Here is a 25104-nt window from a genome sequence, read left to right on the forward strand (position 1 = left end):
AAGTCTGCGTGGATATTATGAACTATCGATTTGTTCAAGTTCTATTTAAATTTTAAATAGAAGGAATTTTTATTTAGTCGACAAATATCTTTGGTAGGAATGGTAAAAACAGACAGGAATATTATTCGTGAATAAATCAACTCAAACCTTAAACAACTTATAATATTTTGCTCTCCATAAAAATATATCCTGTCTAAATTATACAAGTTAGAAATAAAGTACACGTTAAAAGAACAAACATTCAAATTTCTTTACTCTTATGTAATTTTATATTTTATAAAAAATAAACTTAGATTTTAAATATCCCAAAAGATTTTGCTCTCCATAAAAATATATCCTGTCAAAATTATACAAATTCAAATATGAACATGCTGCATAACAAAACCTGGAAATATAAATAAAATGTGTTCCTTTCAGCAATAACAAATCAAATCATTCAGTTGTCTTTGCTCATATGTCATTTTAGAGCTGGACGCCTGGCATCTTTTTTTGGCCACAGGTTCGTTTCTATTTGGTGTGAGGTTCTGTGTTGTGGAGATTCTCAGGATGGATTGCAGGTGCTCATCAGTGAGGCGACTCCTGTGTGCTGTTTTGTTAGTCTTTATCACTGAGAAGAGCTTCTCACACAGATATGTGCTACCAAACATGCACAAGGTTCGAGCCGCATGTAGACGGACTTTTTGTTCTTCAAAGTCACCAAAGCGCCGTGCAAACTCAGTGCGCTCAGTTTATCAGCAAAGTGCGTATTTGGGAACACCGTAGTGACGACTTGGTTTAACATTACTTGGTAACAGGGGAAGTGGGGCAAGTGGTTGTGTCTCCCATAAAAGCAGCCTCAATTGAAATCACTTTGTGATTGTGCACGGGTAAAAACGTCCGCTGAAGTGTCAGATTCTTATTTAATTCTTCTGCTTTCTGTATCTTCTGCATTGCATTCAGGTCTTTCAGGTTACCCTGATGTTTTGTTTTATAGTGCCGTCTTAGATTAAATTCTGTAATTACAGCCACAATAGCTCCACAAATGAGACACATGGGTTCAGTAAACATATACTCAGCCTCCCATCGGTTTTTAAAGGCTCTATTTTCAGAATCAACTTTTCTCTTCAGCATCGTGTGAGCTAGCGTTGCATTATGGGATCTGTAGTTTATTGTGTTACCAGCGCTTCATATACCCGAGCTTTAATAACAATAATACAGTATATAAAATGATCTCGCGGGCCGGATATAATTACGCGGGCGGATGTGGCCGATGCCCTTGAGTTTGACACATATGGACTAAATAGAACTTGAAAAGATATATTTTTCAAATGTGATCGCGCAATTCAGATAGAGTTGACGCACTACAGCCTGCATGCCTCAATTAGTCATCCTCCCTCGCCTTACTTTTTACCGCTCATCTAATGAATACACTGAGTATGGCTTTACCAAAACAATCATTGATGGCGAATAAAGTATCCATTATTCGAGTATGTAGATCGGGTTATATATATATACATATATATATACCCGCAGATCGCAGCAGAGAAGTAGTGTGTTAAAAAGCTAGAAAAGAAAAGGGAACATTTTAAAAATAACGTAACATGACTGTCAATATACAGTATTTGTTTTGTGAGTGTTACTGAGTGTTGCTGTCATCAAGGATTTGATTATCATTATTTCTTTCAATCAGGTTCGTATTTGTAGGATGTGTTGTGTTCAAGTTACATTCCGTGTTTGTCAATCGCTGTAAAGATGACAGGTTTCATTCATCGATTTGTTTCTTACTGCATCAATAAACAGCTCGTCTTCTTCTTTATCTGAGACCTGACACACTGCATGCACGGGTTTTTTTACACTGTCTTCCTTTAGCGGGACATTGACTTTTTCCACCGTGTGCTTTGTTTCCACAGTAGCTGGATTTATGAATATGCTTATCAGACGCTTCATATTTTTGCTGCCTTTTCAATTGTGTAATTCGGTTTTGTTCAGCTCTTTGGAACTGTTGCTTTTATCTGTGCACTGCGCCAGTTCACGTGAGCCACTCGGTGTACATGCATCGAAGGTTCCCAGCTGTGCTGGTGCCATCTCGTGCTATGTCCATGGCTGTATTTAATGTTACCTTAGTCCTGGCACTTAAAACTTTCTCTCGCAGTTTCGCTGAGTTTGTGTCAAACACCACCCTGACCATCTCATCTTCCTCTCCATAAGCACAGTCCTTCACCCGTGAATATTTACCCGTTGCAGTTTGCTATTGGATTGCCGCTGACGGACGGCCTTATATGGGCAGGCACTAAATTACAAACGCCAGCGCAGCCTGTCTATGAACTTAATTTAAAGTGTAGGTTAACATCGTGCTTTGTTTCCGAAGTAGCAGAACTCATGAATATGGTTGTATATGTCACTCGCTCGCTTCTTATTGTTTCGCTGCCTTCTCAATTATATAATGCATGTTTTCTTGAGCGCTTTTTGAGGTCTTCCTGGTTTTCTATGTACTGCGTGATTACGTGGGAGGCGTGATGATGTCACACGAAACTCCGCCCCCACGGCGTTGAAGCTCATCTCCATTATAGTAAATGGAGAAAAACTGCTTCCAGTTATGACCATTACGCGTAGAATTTCGATATAAAACCTGCCCAACTTTTGTAAGGAAGCTGTAAGGAATGAACCTGCCAAATTTCAGCCTTCCACCCACACGGGAAGTTGGAGAATTAGTGATGAGTGAGTGAGTCAGTGAGTGAGTGAGTGAGTGAGTGAGGGCTTTGCCTTTTATTAGTATAGATTTAACTGACATTTTTTATCGTAACAACCAACGATTTATACAGGAAAATAATAACTATTAACAAGGTTGCCCAAACTTTTGCATCCCACTGTATATCAGACGCACAAAATACTACAGTCTTAATAGCACTTACAGAATTTCAAAAGGTCTCTGGTATCAGAATTAATTTGAATAAAGGTGTGCTCTTTCCAGTGAGTTCTCAAGCATATAATAATAGATTGGACACTTTCCCTTTTTATCATCGCAGATCAGTTTAAATATTTAGTGGTAAATATCACAAGTAAATATAAAGCACTTTATCAACAAAATTTCGCCGTCTGTATGGAGAAAATTAAGCAAGACTTGCATAGATGGTCAACCCTTCATCTTACTTTAGCTGGAAGAGTTAACGTTGTTAAGATAAATATCCTTCCTAAGCATAAATAAATCATTTTTTAAGCAATTGGATTCCACCATGACCTAATTTATTTGGAACTCAAAACATCCATGTATCCAAAGAGCGACCCTATAAAGACCTAAGGCAGAAGGTGGCCTGGCTTTTCCCAACTTTCAGTTTTATTACTGGGCAGCAAACATACAAGCTATAAAAATCTGGACAAAAATAGATGAACATACACAGGCTTGGTCAAGAATAGAAATAAAATCTTGCAGTACTTCTTAATATTCCCTGCTTTGTGCCCCAATAAATGCAAGTTATCACCAATATACTAATAACCCAATTGTGCTTCACTCACTCAGAATATGGATCCAATATAGAAAGAATTTTAAGATGGAGAATGTTTTATCTGTGGCACCTCTGCATGAGAACCACCTATTTCAACCCTCGCAAACATATACAGTTTTTAATATCTGGAAAACATTTGGCTTTAAATTGCTTAGAGATCTTCATATAGACATCTTTGCAGCCTATGAAAAATGACATTTCAAATTTAACTTTCCAGCAACACATTTCTTTCACTATCTTAAAATTAGAAACTTTGTCAAAAAGACCCTGTCTCATTTTCCTCATCTCACACCTTCCTCCATGCTGGAAAAAATAATTGCTCAGTTTGGAGGACTCAGACAGCATTTCTGAAATATATAAAATTATTTTACAGTCCCTCTTTTTCAAAGATCCAAGAGGACAATGGGAAAAAATCTATCACTCAATATATCAGAAAAGGAGTGGAAGGTAGCAATGCAGAGAATTCACCCAAACTCTATATGCACAAAGCATATAATTATTCAACCTAAAATGATATATATCGAGCACATCTGTCTCGCTTAAAACTGTTCAAAATGTTTCCAGGGCAAGATCCAACTTGTGAACGCTGCAATCAAGTGCCAGCCTCACTGGGACACATGTTTTGGGTCTACTCCAAATTAACACCATTCTGGACAAAAATTTCAGACAGCCTTCTTGTCACAATCCCTCCTATCCCATTAACAGCTTTGTTTGGTGTTCTTCCAGATGAGCTTAAAGCAGAGAAGGACAAACAACCTGTGATTGCCTTTTCTACACTATTGGCACGCAGACCTATTTTGCTAAACTGGAAGAATCCTAACTCTCTCCTCTTAAGTCAGTGGGTTTCCACATCATCCTCGACAGCAATTCTTTATAATTTTGTATAAATTATGTGCACTGTTCTCTCCTTTCTATATTTTGATACTTATATATTTTTTTTTTTCCTAGGACTCAGAAATTTCTTCCGACTGCAATCATGTAAGTATGTTTACTTTTATTTGGCTTTTATTCTTAGTGCTTTCACAACAATTTAAGATATAAATGTATTTTACTTGGTCATTGAAGACTTCGGTGGGGAAAAATTAAGAGCCAATTTATTTGTTTATCCTAAGAATTTTCTAAGTATAGACATTATCCTGCTTTTCAGTTGTTTATTGACTACTACCCACCTGCCTACAACACCAGTTACATTACTATTTACACTATATTGTCCCAAGTTATTGTAGATTTGTGCATGGCTCTCATTGTTTTTTCATTGTATGGTAAAGCGCCACGTGTGCACTGCTTGGTTCAGTTATAACCAAGGAGGAGACTTGTTGAAGAGTATTTCAGCATATATAGTGAGTGGATATGCACCACTGGATAGTTGTAAGGCAGTTTTTTTTAATGTCATCTTGTTTTTCTTGTGTTGCTATTTATCCATGTCATATGGATTATGGAAATCAACCGTTCAGTTCTTTCATTTTGAAATAGTAAAGTTCAAATTGAGCGCAAGATAATAAATGCAATAAGACAAAGCACATGACATGGGAGACAAACGACCACAGTTAGGCAGATTTGGAGGTTTGCACAGAAGAATGATAGAGAACAGATGCAAGTTTGGATGAAGGCAGTTAAGCACGTTGTGGAAAATCAGGGGTCAAACAGCCCCCTAATCCGGACACAGACAGGCTCAGCGACACACAAGTCCCACAAGCACAACACACTTTTTTTTATTTATTTATTTATTTTAAGCACACAGTGCACAAACCCCAATTTCTCAGTCCCTTTCCTTTCTCTTTTTTCTTTCTCCGCTTTTTCTCTTCTGCCACCACTCTGTACAACTTTGTCCTCCACCACTTGACTCTAGCTCCTTTTATAGCACACCCAGAAGTGTTCCAGGTGTTTCTTGACCTCCTTCTGGCTGCACTTCCAGGTGTGGCAAAAGAGGTTCCTCCAAGGATCCAGATACACCTGCAGCCACCCCCTGGAGGCACCCAAGGAACCCAACAGGGCTGTTCTAAACTACAAGTCCCAGCCGACCCTTCGGGAATCGGTGATGCTGTAGCAATCCAGGTAGACTGTCCTCTAGTGGACATAATGTCCCAAACACAGTGTCTCCCTCTGTCCTTCAACCCAGCTGGCATCTTGGCCATCCGCCACAACGTTTAACTGTGGAAATTCTTAATGTGCTGATAGTGTCTCAAGACAGGTAAACTAGAATTTCAGTCCCCTTATTTTTATAATAACAGATGTGCTCCAGTTACTGAGTAAATACATTCTTTGGTCTTCCTAGGATTGCATATGCAAGGGTGCTGGAGCAGGCACTGTAGGTCATTGTCATACCTCACACAGAAGGAACATATGCAGTTTGACCTAGCCTAGAAGCAGTAAATCAAGTGTTTTTTCTTTGCATAGATATTAGGTGACTGTGGCATTCTGCTAATCCTGTCTAGATGTGCTTTTGCACCTTGTAGATTATCAAATGGTACCTTGTAGAAGGTGATTTTTGCTAGAAGTAAAATGGCCTTGTCTCTCCAGTTTGGTGTGTTGTCCCACAAGAGATTACACGGTAGGTGTGGTCCAGAGGATCACAGTTTAATTAATGCTTCTGACTCCTCAGGAGGCCTCAAAATTGTGGAAGTTTCTGTAAAAAATGTATATTAAGTTGTAACATGTTTTAAAAAACTCCTGTTTGCCCATTACTAGATTCATGAGAAAATAAGATAATATACCAATTCAGATGAAATTCCTCATTAGGTCTGGTCCGTTTGCACGCTGATTGGAAGAGAATTATTAGTTAGGCCATACAGTGCCTATAAAAATTATTGACCTCATGGAATTGTTCACATTTTATTGTTGCACAACATTGAGTCACAGTTGATTTTTTTTTGACACTGATCAACAGAAAGACTGAAGTGAACTTTGTCAAGGGTGCTTATTGTCTCTTCTCCTTCGGGCTATTGCAGTTGATATGTCATGGTGTACCTTAAGTTTGCAGGAGAGCCTAGAATTGCATTTCTGCTCTTAGTGGATTTTTTAAAATTATGATCTTTGGCATACACAACATTTTAAAGCAGAATGTAAAGAAGTTGATGATTTGCAGGTTATTTGGGGAAGCTACACCATGGGTGTTGGTTGTCCCTAACGGAAAATGTGGCCTAACAAAATCAGATTGTGCAGTCTTGTGATTTGTATATTACCAGGTTTTTCACGGTTCGAATTTCCATTTATTCTTTGCTGACACTTCCAGTCTACATCTGGGAACTGCATAAATTAAAACGCAATAACATTCAATAAAAATCAAGAAAATGTATGTAATCAGAACATTTTTCCAAACTAAAATAATGATTGCTGGTCTTCACAAACTCTACTACACGTTATTCTCAAAACATAGCATGTTAAGACTGTATATTGTCCTTGGTGTCACTATTTTTCATAGGTTTATGTGTCGTCTTGTTGAGGTATATTTTTAAAAAAAAATTAACAGAATTGTCTAATGTTGGTTGTTTTTATCTTTCTTCAGCTTTTATGGAAATATAAACTTAACTTAACAACTGATCCCAAGTTTGAGTCTGTAGCAGTGGATGTCTGTAAAAGCACAATTTCTGAGGTATGCTGTTTTTTTTTTTTTCCCAGAACTTATTCAAATGTACAGTATTTTACACCAGTAAAGGAAATGGAAATAACCTGGTAGATATTATCATTTAGAAGTTCACTATATCTTATCTGTCCACTTTCTAATCTATTACACATAAAAATATTGCTGAAAAAAATATAACAAAAATTGATGCTTAGATTTTGGGGAAAATTTTTCAGTTTGTTGCAATGGAGGATAGAATGAGTAGTTCCCTATCTGAGCTAGTGCCCTGGCAGTAGCAATTTTTTATATTTAATATTGGAAAATTTTAAAAGGCTCCTTATCAGCTTGTGAAGTGTCTAGAGTTGTACAGGGTAAATAATACATTATATCATTATTTGTAAGTCAGTACACCCCCAAATTTGTGGGGGTTACGTTCCTAGAGCACCTGTGAATTGTGAAAAACTGCGACTTTTGGATGTGGTTAAAAAATGCCTTTTAAATGCCTGTTTTTATAGTTTAAACCCTACATACAGTATTCCCCCAAAGCACTTTAATTTTGTTGCAAACTCAGCTTAATACATTAATACATTACCTAAAAAATTACCTTAATACATTACCTAAAAACGGAATGTAAAAGTAAACCCATATACTGTATAGTACTGTATTGCTATGTCTCCCGCGGTGCTAGAATGTAAAATTCCAATGTTACCTCTATATGTACTATAATTTATGCAAGCGCGTTTTCTTTGTTATAAGTAGAGTAAATACATAATTTATTTAATTAAAATACAGTAAAATGTATGGGTACTCGCCAATGATGAAGGATGATGAAGTAGCTGTGCAGTATGATGCAGAGGATTTAAAACTCCTCGGGTGGTGCCCGTTTTTCAGGCGCCTCAGGAGGAGTTGTATCTTTGGACTGGTTATCTTCTGGTGGAGTTTCATACTGGCTTTTCTTTATAGGTTTCAGGAATATTGTGATGGGAAGTTGCTACATTGTCTCCTGTAGCGAACTGCTGGTAGAATTTCCGTGCTTTCTTGCGGATGATGTTACTGTCCAATGGGATGTTCTTTTTCCTGCAGTTGATGATCCACATTACCAAGGCAGATTCCATACTGACGATATTTTTATTCCTTACAGTTACCTTTTTAGCACTATCACAGAAACTTAGATACGGTACTCCAGGTCACTGCTTTGTTCTTTATGTAGCATACGCTGCTTTCATTAATGTCATAGTAGCGTGGAGCAAATCCAGTAGTTCAACCTTCTCCTGGAGTGTTTTAAACTTCTTTTGGCGCTTTGGCTTAGTGCCAGAAGACTTAGAAGGTGCAGAGCACCTTTAAGAATAACAAAATGAATACAATAACAAAATGGAAAACACGAGGACACTCAGCTGGACTCTCATCACATGGCAGCAGTCAATCAGCAGCAAGGAGAAATGAATAACGCTCCTGGATTGGCTACTTGCACCATCCCAAACCACGTTCCCTCCGCGGTGGTAAACCCACTCAGCTGGAGGTGTCACAGGGTTGCAGTCAATCAGCAGCAAGGAGAAATGAATAACGCTCTCGGATTGCCTACTGAGTTTGAAGCACCGCAGAAAAAAAAAAGGAACATTAGAACAAATCCGTATTTAAAAACCAACCACAAGCAGCCAAAAAAGTAACAAGATCACCCTATTTTAGCCTTACAGCCCAATCGCTGTAAACACTTTTTTTTAAAATGAGTTTTAAGCACAGCGGGAAAAAAGCGAACATTTGAAAATAGAGAAAAGTAACATTGCAACTAATCACGCTATGAACTGAAAAATTAACTTTTAAAAAATCCGTAATACAAAAACCACCAAGAAAACTAACCTTGCATGAGTCGAGTTCTGGCATGAAGTGTTTTCCTTCAGGGGTTTTCTCTTGTGATTTCTTGGGTTTCTGGTGTTTTTAGCTGTTTAGCTGGTGGGAGCGAAAGCCTCATGCAGCCATTCCAAAAAAAGTTCTTGTGACCCAGCCCTGTTTGTCCTCCACATTACTGGCAGTCTGGCTTTGTTTACATTGTGCTGCTTGAAAGCACGAGGGTTCTCAAATTGGTAAATGAGTACACTGGTAAACGGTTTTTCCACCTCTTCCAGCACTTGAAGCCTCTGCCTGGTTAACGCTGTAACTCCTTTTGCAATATCACCTGCTTTAATAGATTCCTTCTGCTTTAGAATAGTCGAAATCGTAGATTTTGACTTCTTGTACTCGGCAGCAAGATCAGTAACACGAACGCCATGCTCAAACTTTTCAATAATTTCTTTCTTCGATTTCAGTTTTCTTCAAAACTTTCTTCTCACCACTCTTCACTTGCTTAGAAGCCATAGTTAACTGCAAAAGCACACAAAATACTATAGAGCACAAAGAGAGCTCAAATAAAGCACGCACGTCTGACTGAGAACAATGAACCAGCCAGGCAGGCAGGCACGCGGCTCCTCTCTCTCTGCTGTACCCCCCTCCCCCCTGTCAGTAGCAGGAAGGCACATACATGCATGCAAACCTCCCTCCCCGTCAGTAGCAGGCAGGCAGGCATGTACGTGGCTAGCTCTCTCTCTCTCTCTCTCTCTCTCTCTCTCTCTCTCTCTCTCTCTTTTTTTCCTTGTTTGTGCACGATTGGTTTGGCGAACATCCGCTACACCCGTCAGGATCTTATAGACATCAGTGTCCAGAGCCAGACATCTGTTTCGAGTGTTTTTCATCACACGCACAACATCCCAGACAACATAGCGAGACCAACGGGCTCTCAGTGGATTGTTGTCGGGTCTAGGAGACGATGCAGACGGAGGAGGGAAAGAAAGCAGAAGTAGGGCCGCAGATCCGGCGTTATGCTAAGGCTAAAAAAAACAACCATACAAGCACTATACAGAACTTTTTTCAGCACTGAAGGAGCAGCTTTTAATCTCATTGTAGATAGTGTATAGTGACAATAAAAGGCATTCTATTCTACTCTAGAAACAACAATTACATACTGTACTCACCATTTAATTTAACATCTTTGGGCTGCAGGAAGGGAGGAGGAGGAGGAGGAGGAGAATGAAACGGAAGATGGTTGTTGTTTAGAAGGAGCCTCCTTATGCAGATCTTTTCTTTGTAAAATTGTCAAGATGGTGGATTTCGACATGCTGTACATATTAGCGAGATCGGTCACACGAACAGCACTCTCATATTTCCACACAATTTCCATCTTCGTTTCGATTGTGATCGCTTTCTTTGCCTTCTCTTCCTTCCTTAGCGATGATGTGTCTTGCTTGCATGGTCTTACTGAATTATATATATATATATATATATATATAGGTATATATAGGTAAATCACTGCAATGACCGAAATTACATCCACAAACACATGTATCTGGATACACGTGACCGCATTCGGATCATAACGCAAGATGTTGGTTGTAAATCAAAACAAAAATTTTTATTTTAAACTTCCTGATAATTTATTATAAATTTTATTAATAAAGTCAACAACTAAAATACTTTTTTGAATAAATTCTTTATTTTAATTTAAAGTACCGGCATGCAAAGTTACTTCTTCATCTGAAAGATGGCTCTGTGGTTTTGTCATAATTTACTTCTGTATTCATTGGCAAAACCGGCATTGCGCTGGAAATCTTGAATCTGAAAAGATACTCGTTGTATAAACCGACCCCCAAACTCCAAGCCAAAAATCTAGGACGAAATTCTCGGCTTATATAACGGGATCTACGGTACTTGTAAAAGTTAGCACTTGTTTTCTTATTATTCAATTTTATTCTCTCAGTGACGCTCACGTGGTACAATGAACTTGCCTCTCCCTCTCTGAGTTGATGGCATTTATCTCCATTCTTTTCACAAGAGCAGTGCTGTGGCTGATGCCTCTTCAGAAATATTTGTTGTACTGGTAATCAAAGATATGATGTCCCTTGACTGCTCTCAGACTAGACAAAGGCAGGACCGTAACAACAGACAGCTTCTTCACAGCGATTTCGCTGGCTAATAGACTGAAATGCAACTCTGCTTGGCTCCATAAAGTAAAATGGGACTTTGCATGCTGAAGTGACTTTAGCTGCAGGTGAACATTTTGCCATGCTGCTGTTTAGATCTGGCAGTGCCATGATGACAGTGTATTTGGCCAAAAAGAAGCAGCGTTTGATTTCAGTCTGTAACAAAAAAAAAAACTCATAGATCTGTTCCACCTTAAAATGCTTCGCACCTCTCGCTCAGCGTCTTTTGTCCTTTTAAATGTGTAGATAAGCAGCAAACAGCAAGCAGCCTGCTATCACAACCCCCACCCCGCTCAGTTCAAGTCTGTTTACTTGCGTGTCAGTTACTTAGAGTTGTATAGAGTGAGAAGTCAAGCAAAATGACCCCTTTTATCAATACTACATCGTTATTTGGAGTTGCTATGACAGCTTTGGGGGCGCAACGGTATTAACTGTTGACTGGTAATCAAAGCTTCACAGGTTCGATCCCGGACGAGTCCGTTTTGAGAAGTGAGCTGTCGTAGCAACTGCGTGTCAATGTCGCACCCTACCACGGGTGCTTTTTCTGCAGTTATATTTTTGAATGGAAGTGCATTTGTTCTGTTATATTTGTGACTTTTATGAAAGTGTTTCTTTGATATTTGGAATTCAGGCTTCACACATTATACACTTCATGTCTACATTTTGTCAATTATTACCAAAACATGAAAAATGTTTCTGTTTTAACGATGTGTTTACATATATCATTGTAGACACGGAATACACATGAAATGCAAGTGTTCCAAATAATAATATAGTATTTATAAAAGGTGTTATTTTGCTTGACTTCCCTTTCTTTTCTTTCTTTGGTCCCTAGCTGGCGTTTGGTCTGGACCTGGTCCTAAGCCCGTACGCTGCTGTGGGTGCCAATGTTTGTCGGATTTCATTTTGCAGGTGTTTCCATGCAAGGCGATCCATGGCGGCTGTTCTGGCCTCGTCGAGGTTGAGTCGGTGGTTTCTGATGTCGTCTTCGACCTGCTTGAGCCACGTTTTTTTTGGTGCCGTTCTTTGGATTCTCCACTGTGTGAGTCGATCGCACCAGAGGAGTTTGTGTGGTAACCGGCTGCCTTCCATTCTGCAGACGTGGCCAAACCACTGTAGTCGTCGTCGTTGGATTTGCTCCTCAATTGTTGGCTGTTGATCACACTGGCGACGGATTTCCTCATTTCGTATGCGGTCTCGGAGTGAGATTCGTAGGATTTGTCGCAGGCATCGCATTTGGTAGACCTCAAGTTTGTTGCGATCTTTCTTGAGCAGTGTCCACGTCTCGGATCCATAGAGGAGAATTAGCAGAATCAGAGTTCTGAAGAGTCGAGTTTTGGTCACCACAGGCACCACTTTAGGGAAGCAAATACTGCGGTTGCTTGACCGATTCGACTGTGGACCTCTACTTTGGACGCCACTTTCTTCTCCTGGACCAGCGACCCAAGGTATTTAAATTTTTGGACCTGCTCGATCTGCACACCATCGAGTTGCACGTTGGTCTGCGATCCGTCTGTTGTCAGCACTTTCGTCTTGTCTGTGTTTATTTTCAATCCATATGGCTGGGCGATGTTGGCGATGTTGTAGAGAACGTCCGTGGCCTCTGCGTCGTCACCGGCCAGGATGCCACTGTTGTCTGCGAACATGAGATTAGTCAGAAAGCCATCCTCACCATACTGGATTCCTTGTCTGCCTTCGAAGACCTTTCTCATGATGGCGTTGACTACGACGTTGAAGAGCAGTGGAGAAACAACATCTCCCTGACGGACACCAGTTCGGATAGTAAACTCCTCAGATAATTTATTTCAGATGCGTACTTGGCTGGAGGACCCAGCGTAGCTTTCCTGGAGGAGCTTGATGACTTTCTGAGGCACAAGTTCGGTCTCCAGTACTTTCCACAGTGCTGGCCAATGGACGCAGTCAAAGGCAGATCGAAAGTCAATGAAGACAATGACTGCTCTTTTCCCGCATCGGATTCTTTCCTCCATCAGTTGACAGAGGGTGAAGATCTGGTCACTGCAGCCGCCGTTTGGCCTGAATCCGGCTTGCTCCTCCTGACTGGTCTGTTCGTGGTGCCACTGCAGCCTTAATTGTATGATCTTCATGAAGACCTTTCCAACAATGGAGAGCAAGCTGATGCCTCGGTAGTTCTTGCAGTCTCGATTGTCTCCTTTTTTGTGAATTGGCACGATGGTGGCCTTCTTCCATGATTGTGGTATTTGTTCAGTACGCCAGATGGTTCAGATGAGCAGGAGCAATCGAAGTAATGGATCCCCACTAGCCTTGATAGCTTCAGCCGTGACCTGGTCCTGTCCTGGTGCCTTGCCATTTTTCAGAGTTCGAATGGCAGTCCGGACCTCTTCCATAGTTGGCTCAGCATCAGACATTTGGACCTCTGGCGGGTCGATGCTTGGTGGTTCCAATGGGGTGCACCTTGTGGTGGGGGGTGATTATAGAGCTCCTCAAAGAATTGTTTCCATTGTTGAAGGCGCTCTGTTGGTGATTGAACGAAGGTTCCATCTGCATTTTGGATGTTATTTGTTGACTTGGCCTTTCCACTCAGTCGTCGAAGAGTTCGATAGAGCATGTGGTACTCATGTTTGGAGGCTGCCTGTTCCAGGTCGGCCGCCACTTGGTTCCAGTAGGCCTCTCGCTCTTCTTTCGTCTGACGGCGGATTTCTCTGTTGAGCTGCCGATATCGTTCGAAATTGGGCAGTTTGACTAGCTTTCGTTCGTTTACCATATCCAAGCATTCATCAGATATCCATGGCTGTGTTCGATGGCGAATTGACGGACACATTTCCTTGGCGCAGTCCATGATGGTGTTTGAAATTGGTCTTTCTTCGACGTTGACATCCTCTGATTGTGCCAATGCTGCGAAGCGATTGGATAGCTGGAGTTGGAATTCGGCCTTGCGGACAGGGTCTACGAGACTTTTCCACTCCAGCTTGATCGGAGGACGTGATTTGCATTTGGCCCGTTGCAGTCGAAGTTGGAACTTGGCACGTACAAGGTAATGGTCCGATCCACAGTCTGGACCACGCATCGCCCGGACGTCCTTGAGCGATGATCGAAACCTGGAGTTGACCAAAATGTAGTCCAAAACTGCAGAGTCCTTGCCAGCTGGGTTTCGCCATGTGAGTTGATGTTTCAGAGGATGCTGGAAGTGGCTGTTTCCCCACAAGGAGGTCGTTGGCGCTGGCGATGGATAGAAGACGCAATCCATTGTCATTGATATGTCCGTGTCCAAACCGGCCCATCGAGTTTTCCCATCCCGTTCGATCTGTGCTGATGTGTGCATTGAAATCACCAGCCAGGAGGATCACATGAGTCTGTGGGAGGGAATCCAGCATTTGTTGTAGTTGGTTGTAGAAATCATCTTTGACTGGATCCTGACAGGTCTCTGTTGTAGTGGAGACGGAGATGATGTGGATTTTGATAGTGCCTTTAATGGTGAGGACTGCTAGGCGGTTGGATATTGGTTGGAATGCAATCACAGTCCTGGCCGCGTGACTGGTAACCATAAATCCGACACCTGCCTCTCATTTTGTCTCCACCTGAGTAGAAAAGTGTCATTTGATCGTCGATGGCCGGTGGTTGGACCACCATCGTCCCTGATCCTGTGAGTCGTAATTCCGATATCGCTGCGATGGTGATTTTGCAGGTTGTCAATTCCTTCGCAATGATTTCCTTTTGTCCGACGTGGTGACCAGTTTGGACGTTCCATGCGCCGATGCGAAGTTCTGTTTTCGGCGTGGAAAGTTTGGGTCTTCGGCCAGTAGCCCACTTCACACCAGTACCCTGGCTCCTCAACACTGGCACATCAGCTGCCCCTGATATGCGGTAGCATGAATTGCAATACTTGAATTTCGATTATCCATTGGTTACGTGCCTAATTTCCCCGGTTTCCTGGTTCTAGCCACCTCGGCAGGGTGACCACCTTCCTCCTTTTGCAGCCGGGCTTAGGACCGTCGTTGGCAGAGTTGCTTGACTTCTCACTCAATACAACTCTAAGCAACTGACATGCAGGTAAACAGACTTGAGCTGAGAAAATTGTGCGGGTTGGGGGATGTGATAGTTGGCTGTTTGCTGTTTATTAACACATTTAAAGGACAAAAGATGCTGACGGAGAGGTACAAAGTGTTTTAAGGTGGGACAGATCTACCAGTTTTTTTCGTAGGCTCTGGTAAATCTAGTGTTAAACGGTGTTGTCAATCTTCATACAGCCAATACATATCACTGAAGGAAGCCAGTGATGCTTTGAATTCTTCTGGGTATATTTTTAACTGTGGTGCCATTGCAAGGGCAAATGCTTGAATATCAGCCCTGTGCACAACCAAAGCCTTTGCTCTCCTGTCAGCAACCCATTCACAGATCATGTCTTCCAGCTCAGGAAATAATGATTACCAACCGGATCCACACTTGTGCTTCTTATCCATTTCACTTGAAAGCCTGTTGACTCGGGTTGTTGTACTCTGCTCACCATTGTCGGACCATTTGGATATCCAACTTCTTATCTTTGCAGAAAGCAGTAAGATTTTTGCCCTGGTACTCCTCCACAATTCCTTTCTTGTACTCGACAGAATAGATCTTTAGTTTTTGCACTCGTCTTGTCGGAGGATCAAAATACCAGTATTTCCTGTTCATCTGTGTACATATGGTAACCGTAGGCGTTTATCGCTCATCCAAAGGCGTCTGCTTGGGATCGTAAATAGAGTTTATTTTCAGGGTAGGGCTTATATTATGAGCATCCTGAAAAATCATGCTAGGGCTTATTTTCGGGGAAACACGGTACTTGGACAATATTATACTGTAGAAAGTTGTACATTCCAGTGATAATGGCAAGAAAATTTCATTTAATAAATGAAATGAGACAGAGTATTATAACTCTTAGAAGTGTAGACCTTTCATTTAGAGAAATTGCGCAAAAAAAAAAAATCAGTGTGTCAGTGAACAGTGTCCTACACAATCTAAGTGCAATTAGAAACTGGGGGAAACTGTTAGGAAGAGAACTGGCACATCCAAAGTCAGAACCCAAACAGAAGACAAGTTCCTGAGGATCACCAGCTTGACTGATAGGCACCTCACAGCACAACAGCCTCAAGCATGGGGTAACTGGGGAAAAAACTACTTGTTGATATTTTCAACAAAATAGTTTTTTTTTTTTAACAATGTACAATTGTGGCCAGTAGTTTTAAGAATGACACATTAATTTTCGCAAAGTTTGCTGCCTCTGTTTTTATGATGGCAATTTGCATATACTCCAGAAGGTTATGAAGAGTGATCAGATGAATTGCAATTAATTGCTGTGTCCCTCTTTGCCATGTAAATTAACTTAATCCCCAAAATACCTATTTCCACTGCTGTTGTGAAGAAGGCTTCAGGGCACCCAAGAAATTCCAGCAAATGCCAGGGGTGTTTCCTAAGGTTGATTCATCAGTGGTATTGGGACATCACCAGTGTAGAGCTTACTCGGGAAAGGCAGCAGGCAGGTGAGAGTGCATCTGCATGCACAGTGAGGCGAAGAGTTTTGGAGGATGGCCTGGTGTCAAGAAAGGCAGCAGCGAAGCTACTTCTCTCCAAGAAAAACATCGGGGACAGACTGATATTCTGCAAAAGGTACAGGGATTGGACTGCTGAGGAATGGAGTTATTTTCTCTGAATCCCCTTTTCAATTGTTTGGGGCATCTGGAAAAAATATTGTCCAGAGAAGAAAAAGCGAGCGTTACCATCAGTTCTGTGTCACGCCAACACTAAAGCATCCTGAGACCTTACATGTGTGGTGTTGCTTCTCAGCCAACGGAGTGCACTAACACTTTTGCCTCAGAACATAGCCATGAATAAAGAAGGGTACCAAAATATCCTCGGAGAGCAACGTCTGCCAATCATTCAAGAACAGTTTGGTGACAAATTATGCCTTTTCCAACATGTTGGAGCACTGTGTCATAAGGCAAAAGTGATAACTAAGTGGCTCAGGGAACAAAACATTGAAATTTTGGTCCATGGTAGGTGGACAAACAAAAACCCACAAATTCTGTCAAACTCCAAGCATTGATTATGCAAGAATAGGCTGCCATTAATCAGGATTTGGCCCAGACATTGATTGACCGCATGCCAGGGTGAATTGCAGAGGTCTTGAAAAAGAAGGGCCAGCACTGCAAGTATTGACTCTTTGCATAAACTCATGTAGTTGTCAATAAAAGCCTTTGAAACTTATGAAATTCTTGTAATTATACTTCAGTACACCGTAGAAACATCTGACAGAAAGATCTAAAAACACTGAAGCAGCAAACTTTGTGAAAACCAATATTTGTCATTCTCAAAACTTTTGATCACGACTGTATAATAACATTAGAAACAAATAGTAATAAAGAGAAATAAAACACTTAGAAGCACTTCTTGTTTAGGTTGTGCGATGAATACACACACACAGTTTCCTTAAAAACATAATAGTCTTCAATAAATTAACTAAACTCTTAATCTGGCTTATTTATATAGAATCACACTAAATACACACTTCAGAATTGAACATGAATTTTGTTTCCTTCAGTTTCTGTGAAAGAGAGTTTACTGCCATTGCATCATGTAAATATTTGGCCACCACAATATTACACCATAATGCTTGATTGATTGATTAGGGGAATGTCCAGACTATTTTCCTTTGTTAATAAAACAAGTAGTTTCATTTTGCGTGAAACTCTGTTCTCCCTTTGCTGTGTTATGCCGAGTTTATTTTAACTGATAGTTTATATATATTTGCATTATCATTTGTCTTTTTTTTTTTTTAACCACTGCAGATTGTTTGGAACATTTGCTTGTAGCCAACACATTTCATTAATTGTTGGGAGTGTTCAGTTATATTTTCACTTTTGAAATTGTGTGATCCTGCCACAGAATCGGTTTTACCAACTAAAGTAGGCTTGGTGCAGGACTACTTGTACATTTTCGTGTCTTCCTCCATACTTTATAAAAGCCAGTTGAAGTCTGATAGCTAAATACTGTGGAACTTTTGTTTTTCCACCCCACTCTCTTATCTTTTCACTTGGAAAGAGATATACACCACTGCACTCTGAGTTTGATTTCTGATCGAAAAGGGACTTTCATTTCTTTGCATCCATTTTTTGTAAGCACACAATCTAACATTACACATGTATGGAAGCATGTAATGCAGCACCATAATTTAAAAAAAGAAAAAGCTGCCCAAAAATGGCAAGTGAATATCTGAACGTTTACTAGTTAGTGTCCAATGACACATTTTTTTTTTAGTCTCCCATCGAGCAATTCTGTTGCATATACTTGTGTTTCATTTGCATTGTAGAAGGCTGGACAATGACTTAAATTATTTTTCACTTCAAAACGAAAGTCCTGTCATTATTCCTAACCCAGCAAAGACTGTGTTGTGTATTTGTATCTGAAGTAACACAGAGCCTGGAATGGTATGTTTGTGCATCTCTGTTGTGCTCTCATGCCATAGGAGGTGTGACAGATAGGGGGCACTATCGCTCCCTTGAACCCTCCGATCAAACGTCAAGACACCAAATAAAAGTTCAATAATTTACTTTATTTTCACAGTACAGTGCACAAAGCACCCTCTCCTCCACAATACTCATACAATACAATAGTAATGATCACAATAATACTCTCCACCAGCTCCCAGATGCGTTGCCCTCCTACCACCCAGCTAAGCTCCCCGTCTGGGAGCTCCCACAATCCTTTTATTGTCCCTGACCCGGAAGTGTTCCAATCCTCAGTCCATGTGATCTCCTATCACTTCCGGGTCAGATTAAAAAATCCTTTTCTTTTTTTCCCCCATGTCCATGTGACTCTGACGTACTTCCGGGGCGTAGGGTAAATGAACACTGTTCCTCCCTGCAGCGTCTCCTAGTGGCTCCCATGGCATCCAGCAGGGCTGCGTATAAAAACTGTAATGTCCATGATGCCCTGCTGGTCTTCGGGGAACCTCCATACTGCAGGGAGGGCTCCACCTGGCGGCTTGGGGGTACTGGCCGGGATAAATGGCCGGCCCTACACCACAGAAGTCAGACCTACACATTTGAAACTCGCAACCTTTTTTTTCCCCTCTGTGTTCAGAGTAAAGTGCTCCTAAACTCTGGAAGTCTTATTTTACTCTGTCTTTTCTGGCACCTGCTTACCATCTGCCTTTTTTTTTTTTAATGTGTTCACAACTGAAAGTAGTAGTGATGCAATTGCGGAGCACATCATACTTGGCCTAATGATGTAATTAACTAATTGATTAAAGTGATTGTTGCCAACATTTTTTAGTAATCGGTTATCAATGGTGACGATTAGTTGTTAGACTGGGAGGCTAGCCTGGGCTATGGAAAACTGGCTGTAGACGACTGCAGATTGGAAAGAAGTTTTATAGACTGATGAATCAAAATTTTAAATCTTCAGTTCATTACACAGGGTATTTATACACCGAGTTGGTGAAAGGATGGGTCCCTCAGTATGCGACACCAACTGTCAAACATGGAGTAGGAAGTGTGATGGTCTGTGGTGTTCTGTTGGAAGGCAAAGTTGGAACCAAAAGGGTTACCTCAGCATTATATAGCACCACACAGTACCTTCTGGTGTATGTCTAGTAGGTCAGGGATTCATCCTAAAGTAAGACAATGACCATAAACATACCTTAAGGCTATGTCAGAACTACAATGAGAGAAAAAGAACAAGGTGGTATACTTCTAAACATGGACTGGCCAGCACAGTCTTCAGACTTAATCTCCATTGAGTTAGTTTGGGATAAACTGGGCAGAACGGTGTAAGAAAGGCAACACATTTGTGGGAAGATCTTTCTGACCAATATTCTATTTCCTTTATAGAAAGAAGGCCACATGTATGTTTGGCTGTTATATCAACAAAATGTGGCCACTTTAATGAATCAAAAATGTGAATACCATTTTTTAACAATTTTTTTTTATACTTAATAATTCCTTGACTTTGCCATTGTTTATTTGTTGTATGCCTTGATTTCATGATACACTATGATATTAAACTATGAGCATTTACATAAACCTGAGGTGTTCTAAAACTCTTGGCCAGTAATGTATCTGTGTATTTTAGTAGGTTTTACTGTCCATTAAATGTAATGTTTGTTCATCTTTTAAAAATTTCAGCTGTTCAAAAACTTAATAATCACTACTACAGGTTAAAATGATTAATCAATATAAAATGCTTTGCTGAAAAAATCTGACTCGATTGTTTACCCGTTTTGTAAGTCGCTTTAGATAAAAGCATCTGTTAAGTAATAAATGTAAATGTATTTAAAAACTTCTGTTAGATCTGGATCAAAAATTACCTAGAAGGCACAACATTGAGTCAGCACTTGAAGACATTGTGAAAGTTTAATCTTCATGAAATGGTACTTCCTTTGTTATGATTTGCAGGCCTCACAAAGTGAACTAGTGGTTGTATTACTTCTTGGGGGTGGGGGAAACCTTTGTTAAAAACTAGTAAGCTTATTCAAGCATTGGGAATAAATCAGACAAAGAAGTTGAAATTAAATTTCTTATACATTACAGCAATTGATTTTAAGAAATTTCAATAGAAAAGCTTATTTTAATATTGTCTGATTTCTGAAAAGTGAGAATTTGATTTTTTTTTCTTCCAACAGATTAAAGAATGTGCTGAGGAAGAAAGGGGCAAAGGCTATTTAGTGTCCTGTTTAGTTGATCACCGTGGAAACATTACAGAGTACCAGTGTCATCAATACATTACCAAAATGACTGCTATAGTCTTTAGTGATTACAGACTCATCTGTGGCTTTATGGATAGCTGCAAAGAAGATATTAACATTCTGAAATGTGGCAGCATTATAACAGGCGAGAAGGTAAGTGATGCAGTCTTGCGGAAACTTATTGCATAGCAGGAGTCTAAAGATTTTGTGTAGGTACTTTTTCTGTACCATTAATAAAAGTAGCTTCACAAAAGTGTAGTGTAGTTATTAATTGTCTTTTAAAAACTTTTTACATTTTATTATAGTATCATTGAATCACAGTGGATTTAATTTGGCTTTTTTGACACCGATCAATAGGAAGTACTGTTTTTACCTTATTAATATCTGCAAAATGGTCTAAATGAATTACAAATATAAAACACAAAAATACTCATTGTAAGAGATCGGTAGTGACTACCGTATTTCAAAGCACACTTTTATAATTCTTTTTCAAGAAGTGGTTTATAACTTTTTAAAACTGTTAACTTGAGCCGTCAAAAGCATGATAAACATATTGTTTTTACTCAATGTTTGGTGTAAATGTAACTGTTCTGGTTCATTATTTACAGTATATTTATTCTAGACCATCAGCCTGAACTGGAATTTGTTTTTTGTTTTGAAAATGAGCAATAAGAGTTACTCTGTCATCCTCTATTCTGTGACTCTCTGACCAGATTCCAAAAAGCCACATATATGCAAATATATATTTTCGAAAGGTTAGAAGTTATGTAAATCAAAAAATCCATAATATATACGAACATGTATTACAATCTGTTTTGTAAGGTAATAAGAGCTTTGTGTTTCCTTATAGAAAATAGTCAAATAGAGAGAAATAGCAATGTTTACTGATTGAGAAACACTGATGCTAGCAAGGCAGGCAAGGTTTTGAAAACAATAAATGCTGTGGAAAATTAAATAAAGAAGGCGTAAAATAAGTGATTGGGGAAAAAAACTTGCTGTTTTAAGAATTTTCTTTGAGGCAATGCTATCACAGTTTGGTGGGGGAGGGTGGGGTGGTTTTTTCCCTTTGCTAATGTTTCATGTTGTTAATGTGAGAAAGCTTATGGCATATATTGTTCTGATCTTAAGTCTTTAATATTCAATATACCCTGATATGTTCTCAAAACACATTACAGTTTTGTTTAAATGAATCACATTATCAATGTAAGTCCATATCACCCAACCCAGCCCTATATAGAAGAAAGACATATTGGTATATAATTACAAGGATTCATTTCATCTCCCTTATTCTAGATTGGATTAATATTTGCAATTTTCCAGTCATCTCTGAAGTGACTGCTTATGTATGCTTATTAAAGGTTCATAAATGATGTGTTTTATTTTTTTTTAATACAACTGGTAATATCCCATCATGTGTAGGCATTTAATTGGTCTTATTGAGGGCTTGAAGTACATCTGACTCTCTTAATTTTAAATAAATGAACTCAGAAGATTGTTTTTACTTCTGCATGAGGAATTTTATCTATTTTTTTTTTTTTTTTTACAAATATTTATCTAGTTCATTTGCTATTTCCTTCTCATTTTCAGTCATTTCTCCTTGTGCATCTAATGGTTCATAAGGCCTTTTATATTCTATTTACAGAAGTTGTACTCAAAAATTGCTTGCTATTGTTGCTGTACTAGCATTTTTTTGGTTTCTCTTTTGCCCCTTTGATCACTTTCTGTAGTGTTTGGTATACTTTATTTCTTATTCTAAGTGAGTTATTTGGCTGTTTTTTAATTATTTTTTACAGTGATATTTTCAGCTTTACATATTTAATGATGCCATTATTTAGCTAAACTGGGAATTACATCAGTCTTTTTTATTGGTTAATTTATCATTTATATCTTTTTTTTTTTTTGCAATAAGCAGAAGTAAACATATAAAAAGCACATTAACATTACCAGACAGCATAAACTATATATGCAACTGTTAACACAAAAGATCACAAAAGTAACCAAATCAAATCGGCAAACATGATTTACATCTCTTCATAAAGAATAAAAGATCTTAATATCTGCTTTCTCATTTTCTTCAGGGGTGTTGTTTTACATATATACATTTAAAAATGTAGCATGATCCGTTTGATTTTGGTGACAGTATTTGCTCAAATGGTTATTTTTAAAGCTAATGTCTATCTAGAAGCCCCTTTAACACAGTTTATCCATAAATCTCCATTTAATGTATACATTCAGGATGACTTGAATTTTGCTTTGGAAAAAATGTTAGTGATAGAATTATAATTGATCTTCAAGGCTTCATGGCTTTATTTATATTTCTTAAGTAGGCCCCCCCCACAGTTGTTCAGCATCTTGCAAACAGCAAGTGAACATGTACAGGTTTCATTCAAGCCATAAATTTAGCAATACAGGATTGATATTTTTGTGTGTAACATGTTATTGAAAATAATCTTTTTTAAATCGGAGCACTCTATTCTAATGTATGTGTTTATGTTAATTTTTTTTTAATTGAAGACCTCTTCATTGATTCATAAGGTTGGATGTAAGTGTAGCCTGCTTCAAGACTTAAATGAATGAGTCAGCCTTTGCAATTAACAGTGCAAATACATGGGTAACACATGGATCAGAACAATACATATCAAGGCTCCATGTTGAAATTCATGTTGAAACTTGAGGGAACTCTCCCCTTTAAATTTAACATAAATGAATGTGAACTGAAGAGGAGCAGGCAAAGCCAAATTTACCCATGTATTTTTCAGTAGTAGCCTAGAAAAGTTTTTAGTATAAGTTTTCATGAAGAAAAAATATAACTAAGATTCAAAATGAATGGGACCAAACAATGAACAACTCCGGACAGTATCAATGTAAAAAAAAAATGTTCTTGTAAAAAAAAAAAAAAAAAAAATTCCCATTTAACATGTTTGTTATTCATTCATATTCTTAGAACATAAAAAGTACATGCATTTCTTTTCCTAAAATAATGTTAATACTTCTGGAAAAGCCAGCATAACAGGAAGGGCACATTCCTATAGTACAGTGTGTTTGAACTGAAGACCAGTTTCTTGAGCAGTGAAAGAGGGGGAAATGTAGACCTTCAATTCAAATGCACTCAGTCAGTGAAATACTTAGTTTTCTGTAAGTAAATAACCAGCCTACCTTCACGGTGAATTTCAGTAAATGTCTCTGGAAAATTATTCAACAATGATGCAGTCCCACAGCAAAGAGTCTGCGTTCATTTGAACTTGACCAGTTAGACTAATGGCAGAGCACTGAATTATGCTGCCTGTTCAAGCAATGCATAAGCCATCTCGAGTGTTCTGTATTATATTGCATCAGCTGCTTTCTGTTGCAGTTACCGCCTAATTTTCAAATTGCCTTTACTTTTAGGAAAGAGTCCTGACTGACCAATGGTATGCAAAAAGTGGTTTAAGGAAAGGAGCGGAGCAGATTAAGACAGATTTATTTTTTTAACCAGATTTATTTTCAAATCAGTTAAATATGTTATGCACATGTAGGAGATTGGTGGGAGACATCCCTTGTAGGAATATTATGATACCAGAATATTTGTAGTTGATATCAATACTATTGATATTTCATGATACTTACTGTCAAGTAGTTACCCAATCATATAACACTAGAATTACCAGAGCCTTCGGAAAAACTTGTAGATCCGTCCCACCTTAACTCGCTTCTTAAAACCGTTGTCACCTCTCCCCCAGCGTCTTTTGTTCATCTAAATGTGCTGATAAACCCAAGCTGCAAGCAGCCGGCTATTCCATCCCCCAACCCCGACTTCGAACGTACATGAACTTCTCCCACCTCATGCCTTGATTGATTATCTGGGAGTGAAGTGGAGTTTTAGAGTGGAAATAATAGATTATTTGGAACACACTCATTTCATGTGTGTTCCGTTTCTACAGTAATCTGTGTGAACACATGGTTAAAACAGAAACTTTTTCATATTTTAGTAATAAACTAGCAGAATACCCGCGCTTCGCAGCGGAGAAGTAGTGTGTTAAAGAGGTTATGAAAAAGAAAAGTAAAAATTTTAAAAATAACGTAACCTGATTGTTAATGTAATTGTTTTGTCATTGATATGAGTGTTGTTCTCATATCTATCTCTATCTATCTATCTATCTAAAAATAACCACACTTGGCAGCGGAGAAGTAAAAAGAAAAGGAAACATTTTAATAATAACGTAACATGATTGACAATGTAATTGTTTTGTCATTGTCATGAGTGTTGCTGGCATTTATATATATATATATATATATTTATATATATATATATATATATATATATATATATATATATATATATATATATATATATATATATATATATATATATATATA

The 25104-nt window shown here is 38.9% G+C and overlaps 1 protein-coding gene across 1 annotated transcript in view; it reads left to right on the forward strand.

The window, feature by feature from the left end:
- Positions 1 to 25104, forward strand: part of glg1a (golgi glycoprotein 1a) — a 247916-nt gene that overhangs the window by 37509 nt on the left and 185303 nt on the right. The window contains exons 2-4 of the mRNA XM_039762406.1: positions 4431 to 4460; positions 6988 to 7074; positions 20686 to 20901. Coding sequence (XP_039618340.1) covers positions 4431 to 4460; positions 6988 to 7074; positions 20686 to 20901 — 333 coding nt within the window. The remainder of the gene's footprint in view (positions 1 to 4430; positions 4461 to 6987; positions 7075 to 20685; positions 20902 to 25104) is intronic.

Source organism: Polypterus senegalus, chromosome 9, assembly GCF_016835505.1.
Source record: "Polypterus senegalus isolate Bchr_013 chromosome 9, ASM1683550v1, whole genome shotgun sequence".
NCBI lineage: Eukaryota > Metazoa > Chordata > Cladistia > Polypteriformes > Polypteridae > Polypterus > Polypterus senegalus.